Genomic DNA, 16,879 nt, shown 5'->3' on the forward strand with positions numbered 1-16,879 from the left:
ATGAGGACATGTTACTGGAAAATAACAGAATCTGAAGAAAAAAAGACTGCACAAGCTGCAGTAGCTGTGGAGACAAAGACACCAAACCACACAGCCCCTGCAGGGCAGCTATTGATGAGCCACAAACCTCACTGAAGCCTTTCCAGGATCCAGACAATACCACAGTCATCTAATCAGAGTGAAACACCTCAGCTTGCCCTCAACCAGCACCTGACTGCCTGAGAGAACAGCAGCAGCTCCTAGTGCAGCACCAACCCTCCCTGCCACAAGCACTCCCAAGCATCCAGACCCCCCTCAAGCATATCATACCCATTTTGCCACATGGAAACCAATTTATTTTCATGTTTCTAATCTGGCAAAGGTGGTCCAGCCAAACATTGATGACTCTTCATGACACTAGAGGAAGAAACCCTGCTACAATGAGCAAAGCCACCACTAGTGTATTTCAACATATTAAACAACTTGATATTTAAACAAAAAATTGTATTTAATGAATGACAGCGTGAACTAGAGTGTATGTGCACAGTGCAGCTGCCAAAGCATCAAGTGAAGCAACATGAACCACGGCAATTTGTGCTGCAACAGCTAAACCCAACACTGCTCTGGCTTCTAGAGAACTCTAACTCTTGCTACCTCAGGCTTAATTACAACAGTCATCACCGAGAAAGCTATGAAAAAACAACCAGGCACAGGTAAGCATCTGGAATTCTACAATACAAAACTATGTAACACAAAAAATGGGAGTAAAATTTCCAGAAATTTTTGTTTCTCAGACCCAGCCATACCAGTCCACACTGACAGTCTGCTTATTCACTGAATACTCTCTAGAATAAAACAGAAGCAATTTATAAAAATATTTAAATATTTTATTTTTAAGAGCTGTATGTTCCTGGTTCCTCTTCATTGCATTCACACTTCTTTTTCTGCAAGTGCAAAGCACACAATTAGAAAGATTTTGAAAGAAAGACAGAAAACAATAGCAGAAACTACATGATGTGGAATCATCATTCAGAATCACAGGCCACATGCCTGCCCGATATTCTCAAGTATTCACATCACATTTTAGATTAAATGAACAGAATTCATGTATTTTTAAGGTCAGATATGGCTTTGAGTGTTTTCCTACCCCACAGCAAGGAGCAGCAGTGCCAAACCACAGAAGGCTCAATACAAATTCACCCATTGAATCCCACAGGTCTGCTGTTACTTACTTGTGACTTCAGGGTTAAGGTACTCAGCATGTTGCTCCTCAAACAAGATTTAAAATATCTGAAGTTTCCCCTTGTAGTTTAGTGACAAATTAGAGGGAAAATGTAATTAATTCCAGTTCTGCAAGAACTGCTATTTGCTTTGCTCCTATACATGCTGATTTATACATCAGGCTATTTCTTAAATTCAATGTTAAAAGTATTTCAGCAAATAGCTTTTTAACAAGGTTTAGCTGAATTAACATCTGAGAAGCAGCTGCTCTATTTTCCTTTTCCCATGCTGACAATCACCAACTGCAGCCTGAGTGCAGGAATGGTCATTTTTCATTTGACCACCCTGCTGCACACAAAGGACAGAATTTATTTGCTGCTGAGGGGCTGAAAAGCCTTAGACAATGGTTACATTTTGGCTCTACAAAAGCAAGACGCAGAAACTTTATATAAAATTGAGATTAATGACACGTTTCAGGCAGGAATTACATAACCCAACACAGGGTGATGGGCTACCAAGCCCTCACAGCAATGTAACACAAATTACTTACTCGTCCACCTGCTCCCTTGGTCCCTCCACACACCACTGGACACCGTGCTGGATGTGCTCATGTTCAACTCCTCAACTGGAAAAACATTCCCAAGTTATTACACCCACAACTGATTTTGAATTTTTTTTGTACAAACCCACGTTGAGAGAGCTATTTTTAGCTGCTGCTGTCAAGATATCAAGCCCAGGTGGAGTCAGGGTGCTCCAGCCCACAGTGTGACAGCAGGGACTGTGTTCTACCCTACACATTTAATGTATCCATTTGTCCCAGCTTCTAAGTGTTCTCCAATTCAAAGGCACTAAGTGACTGAACACCAAGGGGCAAAAAACCTTTATTATTTCATTCATCCAGGACAAAAAAGCCATACTTACTTCCAACAGATGAGCACTCTGGTGTCACTCAGCTTTCATCTTCACCTAAAGGATAACAACTGAAGTTATTAGAGTCATACACAGCAAATTGTGACCATTTCAAAATTAACTTAAAAATAACGTTTTAACATACATGGACTGATTAGTTATGAGGGGGAACTTATCAATTATTCCAAACTATTACGTGGAAGAATAAGGGGCAGAAGTAGGCTAGCCTAAACACTCATCAAGAGCTGAAGGAATATGCAGGCAGTTGCCTGAAGAACTGCACTCTGAGCACAAACCGTATCCCCAGTCTGAGCACAGTGAGGTCTGATTGCAGCCAGAGGTATACTATCCCTTATGTGAAGGCATTAATTTCATCAGCTACTTCAACTCTATGATCCTGTTTGTCTCCTGTAGCAATGCCCTCTCTCTTCCCCTTCCTGAGGGAGTGGAGTGGTCCTGGCCTCTTGAAGCTCTCGTGTTCTACAGTCGAACAAGTGCTTCAGAAGCCAAAGGCAGACTCTAGAGTTTGGCACTGTCACTGCTTTTATCCTCAGCAAGGTTCTTCCCTCCTCAAGGCCTCCCTTTACTATAGTTGAGGGCAGCCTGCTGAGGGCAGCTGCAATATTGAGAGCTGGGGATGTGGTGCAAGGCTCTGCACAGCTCCAGTTGGGAGGCAGATCCCACCATGGGCACAGAGTGATCTGACCAGGCAGGGACAACTTCAGGCTTTAGTCTCCAACCCACCACCCACCTGGGTTTCCTCACGGCCCTTGGGAGCAGGAGAGTTATGCACGTTTTGTTTTCTCTGCCATAGCAACAAACACCATGCATAAGGGATACTATATCTTTGTGCATCCTTTGAACACTGCAGATTCCCTGCTAGCCACACTCCTCCCAGCCCTCCCCAGTTAGCTCTTCAGTACTGGTGTTCAGAAGCAACATTTATAGAGATGGGGTGTTCACAGACCACTGCGGGATTGCACAGCCAAGTCCTAACGTGTCAATCATTACCTAGCAGCAATGACACAGTTGGGAGAAGGCCAATCCTCCCTTTTTTCCTTTTCCAGGCAGCAACTATTTAACAGCCCCACTAGCTGGTATGGAGGGTGAAAAAATCTGAAGCTAATTAGCTGATTCCAAAACTTGCTGGTAGTGGAAGAAGCCAAGTGACTCCCCAGAGCAGCATACTTGGATGCATCCTTCCCAACATGCTCAGCCTCATTGAACATAATGGAACAGAACACTGGCCTTCCTGATCATGTCACTGCAGCTGGCAATGATTAACAGAGACATGCAACCCCATTACTGCTCCAGTCCTAAAACTACTCACAGGCCTCAGTGTTTAGCTATGGGGAGAACTGCAAGCAAATCAACACTTTGTATGCTTAATGTTACAATAAAGCCCCATCCACGCTGTGCTGTGCTCTCCTGCCAGCACCAGGCTCTGCTCGGAGGGCCTAGCAGTACGCAGATGTATTCTGACACCACACTTCTGAGCTTCAGGTAAGCTTTTGAGAAAAAGTGTATTTCACACACAGATAAAACCAAGATGAAACACAATGCAAGCACTTGAATGTCATTTCTTGTACCCATTTGTTACAAACTGACTTAGAGCAGACATGACTAGGTTTGCTACCACACCAAGTTTCACTACTGCAGCCAGAGCTGGTCTGAGCCCCATGGTTTCAGTCACAAATTGCTTGCTCCAAGAGTGTCAAAAACCTGCTTAGTTCAAGTACGTAGAATGAGGCAGATGTGCCAATAACCCCACGACATTCCTGCAGGTCAAGTATCCAGAGCACAATGGAAAAACTCCAAAGTCAGATCTTGAGCAATGGTTTAAGATCACTAATTCAGTATTGCTACCTGACAGCACAGTGGCTGCCAGCAGTTTTGCTACTGGATCCCAGTCCCAGGTAAGGATAAGCCATCACAAAATGGATTCAAGTCACAGGTAAAGGTAAACCATCATGAAAAGCCAAACTGATTTTGTGACAAGGTGTCACTGTGTGACCAGCTGGCACGGGCTACACTCACTGTGGTGTAACCAAAGACCTGTTGTCATTAACTTATGGTGCACTTGCTACTTCAAGGGTCCAGTGGAACATGGAAAGGTGGCTACAGCAGAGGGCAAGGTTGTCCAGCAGATCCCTGTTCACCAGCAAGAGTCCTGCCTGGAAAGGTAACAAAGAAGGGTCCAGAAGTGACAATAGTGCCAGAGACAAGTATGCAAAGCAGAACTTTGCAGAACAAGGGAGAACACATTACAACACCTGTGAAATAAAATGAGTATCAGACAAGAGCCAGATCATTCACTGGAACAAGGGACCTTGAAATTCAGGTTCAAGAGCTAATGAAAAAGAGCTGGAGATCAGCATATCTGGATGTCTACCAACGTAAGCATGTTAATCCTGGAACACTATAGTCAGGAGTTCTAGTAATGAAGAGTTTAGAATTACATCCCAAGACTGATGAAAAATTAAATTGTACATTACGCTATCAAGATGACTCTACAAGGCAGAAGTACAGAATCTCATCACTGTCAATTAAAGCAGAGGAATGTATCAGGCTTGTCAATCAAAGTTTAAAATAAAGACTACTGCAATGTCCAATAAGCTCTATGAAACTCACAGGGATATTCAATCAAGCACTCATTTATGTCCTCAAAAATATTCTGGATCAGTCTCAGAACTGCTTGTACCAGTAAGTTGAGGTGACTCTCACATAGCACACACGAGGCAAGAGCAGTGGTTACTAACACATTCCCACCAAGCCAAGACTCTACACATGGATGAGCTGCAGATGGGCCACTTCATACTACAGAAAATTTAAACGTGTTCTTTTCTAGGCACTGAGAGCACCTTGCCAACTACTCAGCTGAGGTTAAGATCACATTCCCTCTTCCCCACAGTGCTCATTTAAGAGTATCTTCATTACATCGGAACTAAGAAAAATCCACCCAAGCCAAGTTGTGTGTACAGAGGAATCGGGTCTGGAAATCCTCGTCTAAGAACCACAGTAAGTTACTTGTTGTCTCTGAACGAGACAAAAGCTTCAAACAGAAAACCACACAGCTTTGATGCAAGCTCAGCATACAGGTATGGAGTGCTGCACTGTAATTCCACAGTCAGAAGTGTGATGTCAGAATACCCACAGTATAAGATTACATAGAAAGTCACCAAGTTATATGATATTGCTTGTTACCTACCTGTACGCAGTCGGCAATGAGAATCTTGGAGCAAGCAGGAATACTACATCCGGGTCCTAATGTCCATTGCCATTTGTGGTACTACGTTCCTCACAGTTATGAACTGCAGAAATGCTGGCTAAGTGCAGTTATGTAGCAGGCCACTAGTTTAAAGTGTAAATTGTAGTCTCAAACTCCAGCAAGAACTTGCTGCCACAGTAAATGGTTGCCAAGGAGAAGCCAAGAATTTGTCTACCACAAAAATACCACAAAATCTCAAAAGCATTTTCAATTTCTCATCAGCTGTATAAATGATTAGTGTAATGTATCTATGCCAGAGGGTAAGATTATTCTGTATTCATTTCTCAGAAAGTGTGAAGACATGTGTAACGATACCAGTTTCTACTTGCTGCAGTTTTTAGAGCTCCGAGTATCAAAATGGGCTCAATTTTGATAAAATAAGCTAAATTGCAACAGCCAATGTCCTTCAAGTCCAGTACAAAAATGTTATGTGATCCAGACCATCCAAAACCAGGTCTGACCAGCAAAGCACTTTTCTGAATGATTTTTAGAAGATTCAATTATATAAATCTGAGTTTATGAAAGAAGTCCAAAACCTCATAGGAGTAGATCAAAGGAATGTCACTTTCTCACCTCCCACATTTAGTAACTTTTATCAGATTTTAAAGTTGACATGTTTGCCAGCTTTTAAGACATCATCTTTAAAAGGTCTTGAAAAGAAGTTGGCTAGTTCATCACATGCCTGTTTAGTACATGCAACTCAAAGCAGAACTTGTTTTAGAAATTCTGCTTATGCAGCTACAACAAAGCCAGATTTAACCAAACTTTCAGATCTTTTGAAAACTGCCAAATCTTTCAAATATATTTACTAATCATGGTTTTGCAGCTCAGCTATTTTAATACCTAGCAACAGTAGCTTACGTACAAAACAGGGGTACCCAAAGAAAAGCTCTGTAAGGTACAAAGTCAGCAGCATCCTTCACTCTTCCAAGTTACAGAACTATAAAAGAACATACTTTAGGATATGCACCAGCATCTCTTTTAATTAAGAATGACATGTAATCTGAAAAATAAACTGAAAAAATTAATTTAATGTTCACGTTCAAAATCCCCCACCTTGGACAAATTCACCTTTTGAGGGTGTCCCATGAACACCCTCCAGAAAAGATATTGTTTAAAACCGCTTCAATAATGCAAATTGCATCAATACTGGTCATTTTTAAACTATCCAATACAAGTAACTTCCAAATACTCAGTCTGCAGTTTAGGAACTGCCAATTTGGAATTTCCTCCTCTCAAGAGCAATTCATTGTTGTAGCATGTATCAACTCCCAAACTTTTCTGGGTAAACAAAAAGCATTCACCAAACAAGCTGAATCACTTTTTAGTGAGCTTTATGTTCCACGTCAGTGTTACCTGTATCAGCATTTCCCAACTTGCTATTCTGTCATTTAAGGGGTAACAGTACTTCAAGAGGGATCAGACATCTGTACCCTAAAACCCTGCAATATGACACTTTAGATTTTAACCACAGGGAAAATTTAGCAGAAAATTTAGAATTAGCCAATGCTCAGCACAAGGAATGCAAGGATATTGGGAAGATTAAAGCTATTCACAGAACTCGGGTGGTTGGGGATCACGTGATGGTACAGCCAAGCTAAGTTTACCTACTTTGTGCCAAGCAGGTTGATGTATCCTGCATTAACACTGAGGTATCTGACACTGGGAAGCCACGCTCCCAGTTTACCTGGTACATTGTAATAACAAGCAAAGCAACTACCTTACCAATGAGTCCAGAATGCTCTGAAATTCTTCTGGGGCTTAATAAAATGAACAGCAAACTAACGAATTCATCAGATCTTCTACAAAAGAACCTTAAAGGGAGTTTATTTGCACTGTGTAGTAGTAACTCTTAAAACTCCAGATTCAGATACTACTTTTGAAGCATTATCTCCAAACATCAATAATAAAAAAGCGATAACCATCATGCAAGCAAGCCGATTGCTGTGTTTTACATACAGGATTTTAGGATTTGCCCACCAGCTACACAATTGAAGAACAGTTCCTGAAGTCCCCATAATACAAATGATTGTACTCTGAACTAGGCAAATTAGTCCACTGTTAGCATGAGGACATAAGCAAATTAACCTTAATCACTCGAGTAACACTTCTGGTCTTTTTGCCAAGCAATTTCAGGCAGGTGTACAATATGGAGCAAGGCCAGATCCTGTAATCTCAAGACAGCTTAAGAGCATATAAATATCACATTAACAATCCTTTAGTGAGGAAGTCAGCCAATACAAGGCATTCTATGAATTTATTTTAAAATAACCATTGCTAGTCTTCTGCTTAAAGTCTTTAAAAGATTCCAAGCAGTAACTGCCAGGGTGGTAAGTGCTACCATCCCACCACCCATAGCTAAAATACAGAATTCATTACTGAACTGCTTGCAGTGAAGCTTTAAATAATGTATCTTACAGCATTTGTAAGATTTCCATTTGCTTCCTTGCTGCAGCACAATTACTGCTCAAAAAATCTGCACCTACTTCAAAGTTCGGCTACAATTTAACCCAATCTTTGGCTACAGAGGCACTGTGGGAAGAGATCTCACTCTTCACTGCAGTTCCACACCCTGGTCTAGGTCCGACCTCAGCTCGAGGCTTTCAGGTTACTGTGGCAGGTGTGGTATTTGGCCTCGTTTGTTTAACCACGACTGGCAAGAAGAGTTACTACATTTAGTTTTCTATTTATTTTAAGCACAGTAAAAAAAAGGTTGGTACACTTTGGGAATTCAGTGGCACAAGGTACACTGCCATCAAGTTAGGGACGTTATACATCAAAAAAACAGCTAAATTTGATTTTGAAACACTGCATTACATAATTAAATTGTACTCGCCCAAACAGACCACTTACAAATATTAGGTCAGTAAGTTTCTAACATCCATAAAAATGTAGCTTTCTTACTAAAATGCAAGAATTAAGAAGTTGGTGTCTAAACAAGACAGACAAAAACAAACTGGAATGAAACTACAGGTCACATCTAAAATCGGGGCTTTTTGTTTGGGGCTTCATATTCTTCTCTCCCTCTACCATATCCTGCTGGTGTTCCAGGCCCCATTCCTCTAGGACCCTGGCCACCCACGGGCCCCGCACCTCCCTGCCCAAAGCGTTCAGGACGCTATTGGAACAGAATTAACAGTTCATTATAAGTAGTTGATGTCCATGTGTGTTAAGTATGTATTTTTAGAAGGTTCCGTAGTCAAGGTTCGTCGATACAATCACCATTGAGCCGATCCACAGGTACCGGGAACATAGAAAGGAAAAAAGGGTAATTTAAAAATTAGTTTATTGTAATACATGCCTTGAGGTATGTTCCCACTTGATGCATTCTCATACATCTGTTACAAAGAACAGATCCTCCCTGCAGTGCTAGAAATGTAAGCATTAGTGCAGATGTGAATTAACAACTTTTCCAAATGAGCTCTAGCAAAATTTTCAATCAAGTTAATGCAAATAGCTTGTGAACGTCTCACCTTTAGTGCAGTAAAAGCTCAGATTACATCACTGTCATTTCCAAATAAGCCTAATGAGAGAATGCAGCTCCAGTTGGCTGAAGCAGGAGCTGACATTCATCAAATGTAACAGAATGCCTACTCACCAGGACTGGCATGTGCTGTCTAGAGACCATGTGCTTTTCAAGATGGGGTTAAGACTACGGTCTGCTGACTAAACTGCAGAGGTCTTTGGCAGTACCAAAACTCATTGTGAGCACTACTGCATTGCAAGAAGAAAAAAAAATGTGAAAAAAGCTACTGACCAGTGCTTTACCTAACCAACGCAACTGCTCAAGCAAAGACTGGCACTTGTTCAAACCCAACGTACTCCGGAGCTGCTGGTGCTGCATCAGATGCAAAACGTGTTCCAAGCACTCAGTGTTTCCAGTTAGAGCTATGCACAGAGGGTTGTGTGCATCCAGGCAGTATCTCCCTTCCCACCCCCCACCTTCACCACAAGCTCTTGGAAAATTCACAGCTTCACAGCAATTGAAAAGGTTTCACACCAAGGTGTAACAGCTAAGTTACTCTGCAATAAAGCAGAGACTTCAGGTCTATTTACTAGTACCTCTAGTTGCATGTACTTTGTTCAGTTACTGTATTACTAGGTGTGATCAGCACTCAGCCTACAGAAGTTACACATTATGAGGTCAAAGAGAGCTTTAAATTTTCATTTCAGCCAAGGTTCCCACTACCGAGTCACAGAACAATGGTAGGTGGTTTGTTACAAAAAGTATCTGCAACTAAAAATGCACGCTTCAGAGCTCCTGACTTCTGAAAGTCAGCATCAATCCTTCCAAGAACGGAGTTTCACAAATATTACTTAGGTTATTTCTGCCTAATTCATGGCAGCTTCAGCTCATCTCCAGTTCTGTTTAAAGGTATCAGCCCAGGAACTGTGACCGCATTGTGTGGCAGAGATCCCCAACCTAAGAAACTCCAGGCAGTTAATCCACCTCACTGTCACATCTTTTGACCAGATCACATTTCAGGTATTACACAAGTTCAACATGCATCTGTACCATGGTTTTCAGGAGAAAAATGTACATAGTATCCACCACACACTGCCTAACTGCTCACAGGAAGCTCAGGAACTGCTTATGTATCAGTAGGTTATTGAGATACCTCAAGGCCAACAGCACTGTCTACTGAATCAATGATGCTCTGGCAAGTTACCATTCCAAAGATATGTTCCCCAAAAAGTAAAACAGAAGATTTCTGACAAGCTACTATGGTAGCTCAGCTCATTAAGCCAGAGGCCTAAACCCACCCAAAAGTCATTTAGTTCAGCTTGTGCCATGAGTGTACACCCTTTCAGGAGGGTGAAAGCACACTGGTATTGCCACCTAAGCCAACAGATTCCCATCCTGCCCATTAAACATTTCTGTCATCTACATCCATGGTGCCTCAGTGTAGGAACACCAAACAGGGCCAAGCCCAGTCACACGTGTAGTGTGCCAGAAATCAGTATGGTTTGGAAGCATACCTCAAAACAGGAGATATGCTGTAGTTTTAACAAGTTCTACCTTTGTGTCATGCCCAACACAGGAAAACAGACTGGGCTATCATTCCTTTGGGAGACAGGAACCACAAATGGCTACAAGTCCAGGATAGCTGGAACATGCCTGAAGCTAAAAACCAGCATTTCTGATCTTCTACAGCCACATCAGCACAGACTAAGGGATATGCTGTTTACCATTGATAATTTAAGTTAATGTGCTGCTGGAACAGACCTGAGTGCAGATTTTAGACTGAACAGCACACCCAGACCAACAAGCATCCAGCCTACCTAGGCTTGGAAGGGCCAAAACAGTGTTACACATTGGGAAGGAGAACAAAAAAATCTCTTGTCCATCAATACAGAACATCAGATAACTGAAAAGCTACCACATTAAGTATTTTGATGAGATTTGTCAGATTCTCTAGAACTCATAAAAAATCCTTCCAAGCCTAACAGTGACGCAGAATTTCCAAAGTCCTATGAAGTCACGTTAACTGCAAATATGCTTACGAGCACATTTGAATCCACTTAGAAACAATTTCTGAGTGTGTAAGCTACCATTAAGGGTATCAACTACTGTAGTGCTACACACTGCCACGTTGTCCTGTGTTAAACACCTGACAAGAGAGTCAGCAGTTAACAGTGACATTTCCACAACCATCCAAACACTGGAGAACTCATTCCCAACCATAACAACTCCCTTGTGCTAAGCTAAAGCCACCACAGGATACGTTACCATGTCACTTCCCATCATAGAACCACTCATGGCTGCTTGGCCAACTCCTGGATTAGCTTCATAACCTATGCCGCCACCACCTCCCAGAGGTGGAAATTTCTGGGCTGCTGAAGCATAAGGATCTAAGAGAGAGAAATATATAATCATATTCTGAAAATTTCTAAGTTAGTCACACAAAGTGATTATTTAAAAGGTTCTTTACCTCCCATGTTCATTGTGGCAGCACCACCCATTCTCATGTCTCGCTCCCTCTGCATAGAAGAAACAACTTTTAACTTGAATCATCAACCACCAAAATTCAAACTTTTCAGGAGACAAAGCACATGTACAGCCAACTACTGCCACTGCCCATACACAGACACAGTTCAATTGCCAACCCAAAGGCAGCAAAACACAGCAATCTTGAAAATACATCTACAAAATTCCTGAGCATGGTAATGTAACCCAAACCCACCACACTGTCACTTACTGGATCCATGTAACCCATTCTACTGTAATTCTCTTCCCTCTGTCTTCTCATCTGCTCTTCCATCTCCCGCTGACGAATCATCATCTCCTCCTCCCGCCGGCGACGCTCCTCCTCCTGCCTGGTCATCAAAGCAGATGTTAAACACCAGGAGTGGAGCACACTGAACACAGAGCAACATCAACTGCTCCAGCAATGTAAAGGCACTGAAAGATTACACTTCAGAAAAAAAACCAGAAACATACTCTATGATGCTCAAATATTAGAAGAGAAACTTACACAGCGGTTCAATTTCGCACACACAAACTGAAGCAGCAATGGTGTTTCTTGAAAAATAAAAACTTTCATATGTAAGTAATTGAAAAAAGAAAATGGTAAATTTAACTTTTAATAAAATCCCATGAAAGCCAAACTAACCTCAGCTGAATTTCCTTGCGTTTCTGCATTTCTTGATTATGGAGTTCTTCCATACGCCTCAGCTCCTCCTGGCGCCTCATGAGGTCTGCAGGAATGAAGCCTGTGAGCAGCTTTTCCACACTAAGTCCCATTTTTACCTACATCTGAATTAGATTTGTCTCAGCTGCACTGTGGCAGAGAGGTACCTTCCAGTGTCACCGTTACTGGATTCAAAAGAATTGACATTCTAAATTCTGTGTCAAAATTTTGACATTCTTATAATTTATAACCATTCTTACCAATACATCACTGAAATAAATACCAAAAAAATACCAGTTCCTCTTTAATTCTGAAATTCTCAAGTTCATAGTTAGAAGCATGAATTTCCTTCGATGAACCATTAGAGAGCCATATATTTAGGCCAGCATTTAAAGCAAAAAAATAGTAAGAATACATAACTCATTACCTTGACGAAGGAGGTTTGCCTGATGCTCATGATAAGCATCTTCCATCTCACTTTCAAGTTTGTCCTTGGCATCTTTCATGTTTTTTGCCACTTGCTCTCTCTGCTGCTTTTCCATTTCATCTAAAGATTTCCACCTTTGAGAATATTCAAATTCAAAACTGCCAGGCTGAGCAAAACGGGGAGGAGTCTCTCTTTCCCTGCAGAAAGAGTGGGCAATCATGGAAACTCAAGGTCAATACAAGATCACGAGCAAAATGACTGAATTATCAGGGAACATCAAGGGCACTCTGAGAATACCTGACAACCACCTCGCTGTGATGGAACTGCTGCATCTTACACATTCAGCAGCACTGAACACATATAATTATCACAGCAATATGGACACTCCTGCATTTACACCACATACAAGCAAATTTTCAGAGTGCTACTGCTTTTTTGCCTCATTCCTGTCTGTAGACACTTCACTGATGACAACTGCAGGTGCAAAATCCTCAACAAGTCGGGCCTTTGCCCAAGCAGGCACAATCAAGGTGGAGTTTTCCTGTGCCAAAGCACTCTGTGTCAAAGGCAAATAAAAGCCTTCACTTTCAGGTAAATAGTTCTAAAAGTGCCCAAGGGCCAGCAGGTTGTTTTGTCACATAAATAAACTCGAATTTAGAATTCAATAATTTATTGAATAAAACTACTAAGTTCAAAAGCTTTCCATGCACTACCAATATGAACTATTTCAGCGGTTTGGAACACTGTATTAATCCACATTCTTCTCAAAGCTGCCTCTAAACCACTTACAATTTTTGATCAAAGCAAAGAATTTTGAGAACTTTCTAAGCCAAGCAAGACTGACTGGATCTTCCTCCCTGCACACCCTTTTGTGATCTGGGAAAATACAAAATTCCTACAACAAGCAGGTTTAATGTACAGATTCTAACACAAAACTGCTGTTTCAGAAGACTTCTCTTGGCTCTTTAATACTCCTCTAGACTCTTTGTTCCTTTACGCCAGTAGTCAGCTCAAAAGGAAAGTCCACATGCAACAAGTTTATAGTAATCATGGAATAAGTTTAAATTTTACTTTGTTTCTCATTTCAAACCATAAATGCAAATTGCCAAATTCCCCGACACATGCCTTCAGGGAGGTGACAGCTTTTAACAATAGCATGAAACAGTTCAAGTCTGATTTTTCAAGTTTCTACATAGACCAAAACCATGTGTCGAGCTGTTATTTCTTTGTACTACAATGTAGAAAACTGCTTGTGTAAGACTTAGTGAATACACTAAACAAATCATTGTTCCTTTAAACTACGAACAAACAAACAAAAAAAAAAACCCAAAACTAAGCAAAACCAAGAACTGGCAATAAAACCGAAAATCTAAAGTCTGTTTCTGAAAAGTTTTCCATATTCTTCAGTGCCAAGGACAATACCACTTGAAACATCATTAATGGGCTCTTTATATAAAAAGACAGTGCCTACTTTTGATACATCGGATTCTTCTGAGCAAGCTTTTCTGGAAGACCATCTTCATCATCCAGTTGTTCCAACGGTTCCACAATAACTGGCCTGGGAGTGCTGAACAGAAAATACTCGTTTTACTCCTCTAAAAGCCCGTATTCTGAAAAACTAGAATCCTACAGTCTTTATTCAGCTCAAAACTAAAAGATCCTGGCAAAGTACTTACGTTGTCAACAAAAACACCCCCTCAGTACACCGTTCAAAAGCTTTCCTCGCAGCTGGCTTTGATGCAAACTCAACAATGCCTTTTCCTGTTGATCTACCTCGGTCATCTACAATCACAACAGCTCTTTCCACTGGACCGAACTGGGAAAAAGCCTCCTCGAGCAACTCGTTGGACACGTAGGGTGAGAGGTTCCGCACCGAAAGGGCAGCGGCATGAGTGGCAAAGCGAACGCGGAGCTGCCGGCCCCTCATGGGGGTATCGTCCAACTCTGCCTTCGCGATTTCTGCAAGCGCTCTAGATTCCTGGCGGAAGGGCAAAAGCCAATCTTAGAAAACTAAGTTGTACATCACCACATCCCGAGAACGAAAGGGATGAACACACAACACGTATGCCTACCAATTTAATGAATCCAAAGCCTTTCCCCTTGTTGATAAAAACCTCTCCGGGCTCCCCATATTTGGCAAACAATCTTTTAAAGTCTTCATCTGTGATATCAGCAGGCAAATTCCCAACAAACAACCGGCAGCGCTGTGTGTACGTCTTCTCCCCGGGCCGCCTCAGCAGAGAGAGGTTCGCTTTAAACCCCTAAAAGAATCAAACCAGTTCGAGCCATCACTGAGTGCTGCACACAGAACTGCCGGGAGCCCCGAAGAACCCAAACCGCAACCCCGACTGCGAGGGGATCCAAACCGCAGCCCCGTGGCACGGCGAAGAGACCAAAACCGCAGCCCCAGCACCGCAGGGGGCACCGCGAGGAAACCCAAACCGCATGGCCGGGAACGCAAGCCGCAGCCCCGGGCCGGCGCCGGTCCCGGGCCCCGCTCGCACCCCGCTGAGGCGCCGCCGCCTCTCCCCGCTCCTCCCCTCAAGATGGCGGCGCGGGCGCGCGGAGCCGCCGCCATCTTGTGCCTGAGGGAGGCGCGGGGGGGCCGTGACTCACCTCGTCCGACAGCTTCTCGCTCCTTTCCCCCGAGCCCTGCTGCGCCCCGAGGCTCTGCTGGCCCTGGTGCTGCTGCCCGCGGCCCCGCGGCTCGCCGCCCGGCCCGCCGCGGTGCCCTGGGCCGCCTTTGTGCGGCCCCTGTTGCGGGCCGCCCGGCCCCTTGGGGCCGCCGCCGGGAGACTGTCCTTGTCCTTTCTTAGGGCCGCCGGCCGGCGTGGGGCTGGGGCTGGGCTTGGATTGCGGCTGTGGACCCGAAGGAGACGAAGAAGGCGCCGAAACCGGCGGCTGCTGCTGAGGCTGCTGCCCCGCGGGAAGCGCAGAGGATGGAGGCGCTCCCGCCTGGCTGCCGGTGGGTCCCGCCGTGGTGGCGGAGGCTGAGGAGGATGAAGAAGGCGGAGCAGAGGTGGACGTGGGCGGCTTCGGCGGTTCGGGCTTCGGGCCTCCTCCCGGAGGACCGCCCGGGCCTTGCGGGCCGCCCGCCATCGGGCCGCGGTTCTGTCCCATGCCCATGCCGGGCGGCGGCGAGCGGAAATCATGGTTGGGGCCGCCGCGTCCTCCACCGCCGCCACGCCGGTGAAAGCCGCCGCCACCACCGCCACGGCTGCGGAAGCGATCCCGCGACATGGTGTAGCGGAGGGAGGAAGCGGAGATGAGAAGAGAGCTCCGGCCGCGGCGGCTGCTACTGCTCAGCGTCCGCTGCGCAAAATGGCGGTGAAGCTGGACGGCCTCGCCGCCGCCTTTGTCCGCCCCTAATATAGTATCCCCGCCCCCGGAAGCCCCCCTCCTCCGCACCAGCCAACCACCGGCAGCGCCGGTCGTGACTGACAAGCAAAATCACCAATAGCGTGTCGCAATCCCGCTAACTCTTTGATCTCATTGGTAACGAGCCTGCTCTCTGTCCATTGGCGCGTTTGACCGCCGACGTTGGCACGGGACGGTCCGTTAACCCCCCGCGTGCTGATTGGGCAGTTTGAGCGGCGGGAGGCGAGGTCACGGCGGGAGCGCGGCTCGTGATTGGCTGGCTCGGCTGTCAGTCAGCGGGAGGCGTGGTCCGGGCCCGGCTGCGCGGCGCCTCAGGGCGCACTCGACCCTGGCTGCGCTGGAAAAATATCAAATAAACGTAGTTTCAATTACAGTTCGTGCTTCAGCGCGGCCGGAGCCTTCGCTTCAGCTTTGAAACCAAATCTGAGATAGAAAATATCCGATTTATGCAGTCAAGGGTGGTAGTGGAACCCCTGCGCCAGCATAGGGAGTCACGTTAAATATGTTTTGTATCAAAATTCGGGCAGGGAAGCACCTAAAAAGAACCTTGATTTTGAACAGCGATCCGCAGTTAATTTCCAGACGCCCTAGAAAACCAGGACACAGCTTGGTGCGAACAAAAAGCGATGCCCGCTCTCCAAAATGTCCTCGGTGCGTTGTGAAGTGAAAAATAAAGCGGCTGTACCAAGATCGCAATGGTTACAGTCCCGACATTCCATGTCCCATTACCGAAAACAGGCCAAAAGCACATTCCAGCTCTTTAGTGTCCCTGGTTTCAGCAGGAGAAACAACATGACACCAGCACGGCGTTTTTCTACCTTCCCTTCAGCAGTGTTTCCGTCCATCCCCCTCTCCAGCTCCCAGGAATGTTTCACATTCAGTTTCAGGTCTGAAATAAGATCAAACGCTGTGTGAAACCCAAGGGAAAGTCCCGTGTGATTTTCACAGACCTGGAACTGTGGCAGTGCTGTGGTAAAACATCATCAATTGCATAAATATTTCTGATACCCTGCGGAAGTCAAAGGCCAGTTTCATTCTTCACTGAATCATGGAATCACAGAATAG

At 44.4% G+C, this 16,879-nt stretch overlaps 1 protein-coding gene across 2 annotated transcripts; it reads right to left on the reverse strand.

Annotated features, from left to right (window-relative positions):
• Positions 1-844: 844 nt before the first annotated feature.
• Positions 845-15,773, reverse strand: SFPQ (splicing factor proline and glutamine rich). Of its 2 annotated transcripts, XM_031506801.2 has the most exons (12): positions 15,053-15,773; positions 14,509-14,697; positions 14,113-14,414; positions 13,908-14,003; positions 12,437-12,633; positions 11,992-12,076; positions 11,578-11,695; positions 11,311-11,359; positions 11,109-11,230; positions 2,122-2,166; positions 1,751-1,825; positions 845-923 (listed from the first exon to the last, which is right to left on the reverse strand). In XM_031506801.2, exons 1-10 carry the CDS (start codon positions 15,674-15,676, stop codon positions 2,146-2,148), a joined length of 1,803 nt encoding a protein of 600 aa, XP_031362661.1. In that variant the 5' UTR covers positions 15,677-15,773; the 3' UTR covers positions 845-923; positions 1,751-1,825; positions 2,122-2,145. The 2 variants fall into 2 exon arrangements, with proteins under 2 accessions (XP_031362661.1, XP_077644580.1); XM_077788454.1 differs by lacking the exons at positions 845-923; positions 1,751-1,825; positions 2,122-2,166 and adding an exon at positions 7,176-8,495.
• Between the last annotated feature and the right edge of the window lie 1,106 nt (positions 15,774-16,879).

This window comes from Lonchura striata, chromosome 26 (genome assembly GCF_046129695.1).
Source record: "Lonchura striata isolate bLonStr1 chromosome 26, bLonStr1.mat, whole genome shotgun sequence".
NCBI classification, from domain to species: Eukaryota; Metazoa; Chordata; class Aves; order Passeriformes; family Estrildidae; genus Lonchura; species Lonchura striata.

What these genes read in the sequence shown, in the direction of transcription:
- SFPQ (XM_077788454.1), bottom strand. Translation starts at nt 15,676, where the DNA reads ATGTCGCGGGATCGCTTCCGCAGCCGTGGCGGTGGTGGCGGCGGCTTT. An exon ending in GCTTTGGATTCATTAAATTG is followed by an intron (nt 14,415 to 14,508) that starts GTAGGCATACGT and finishes CCCTTCCGCCAG; the next exon opens with GAATCTAGAGCGCTTGCAGA. An exon ending in GGGGTGTTTTTGTTGACAAC is followed by an intron (nt 14,004 to 14,112) that starts GTAAGTACTTTG and finishes TTTTCTGTTCAG; the next exon opens with CACTCCCAGGCCAGTTATTG.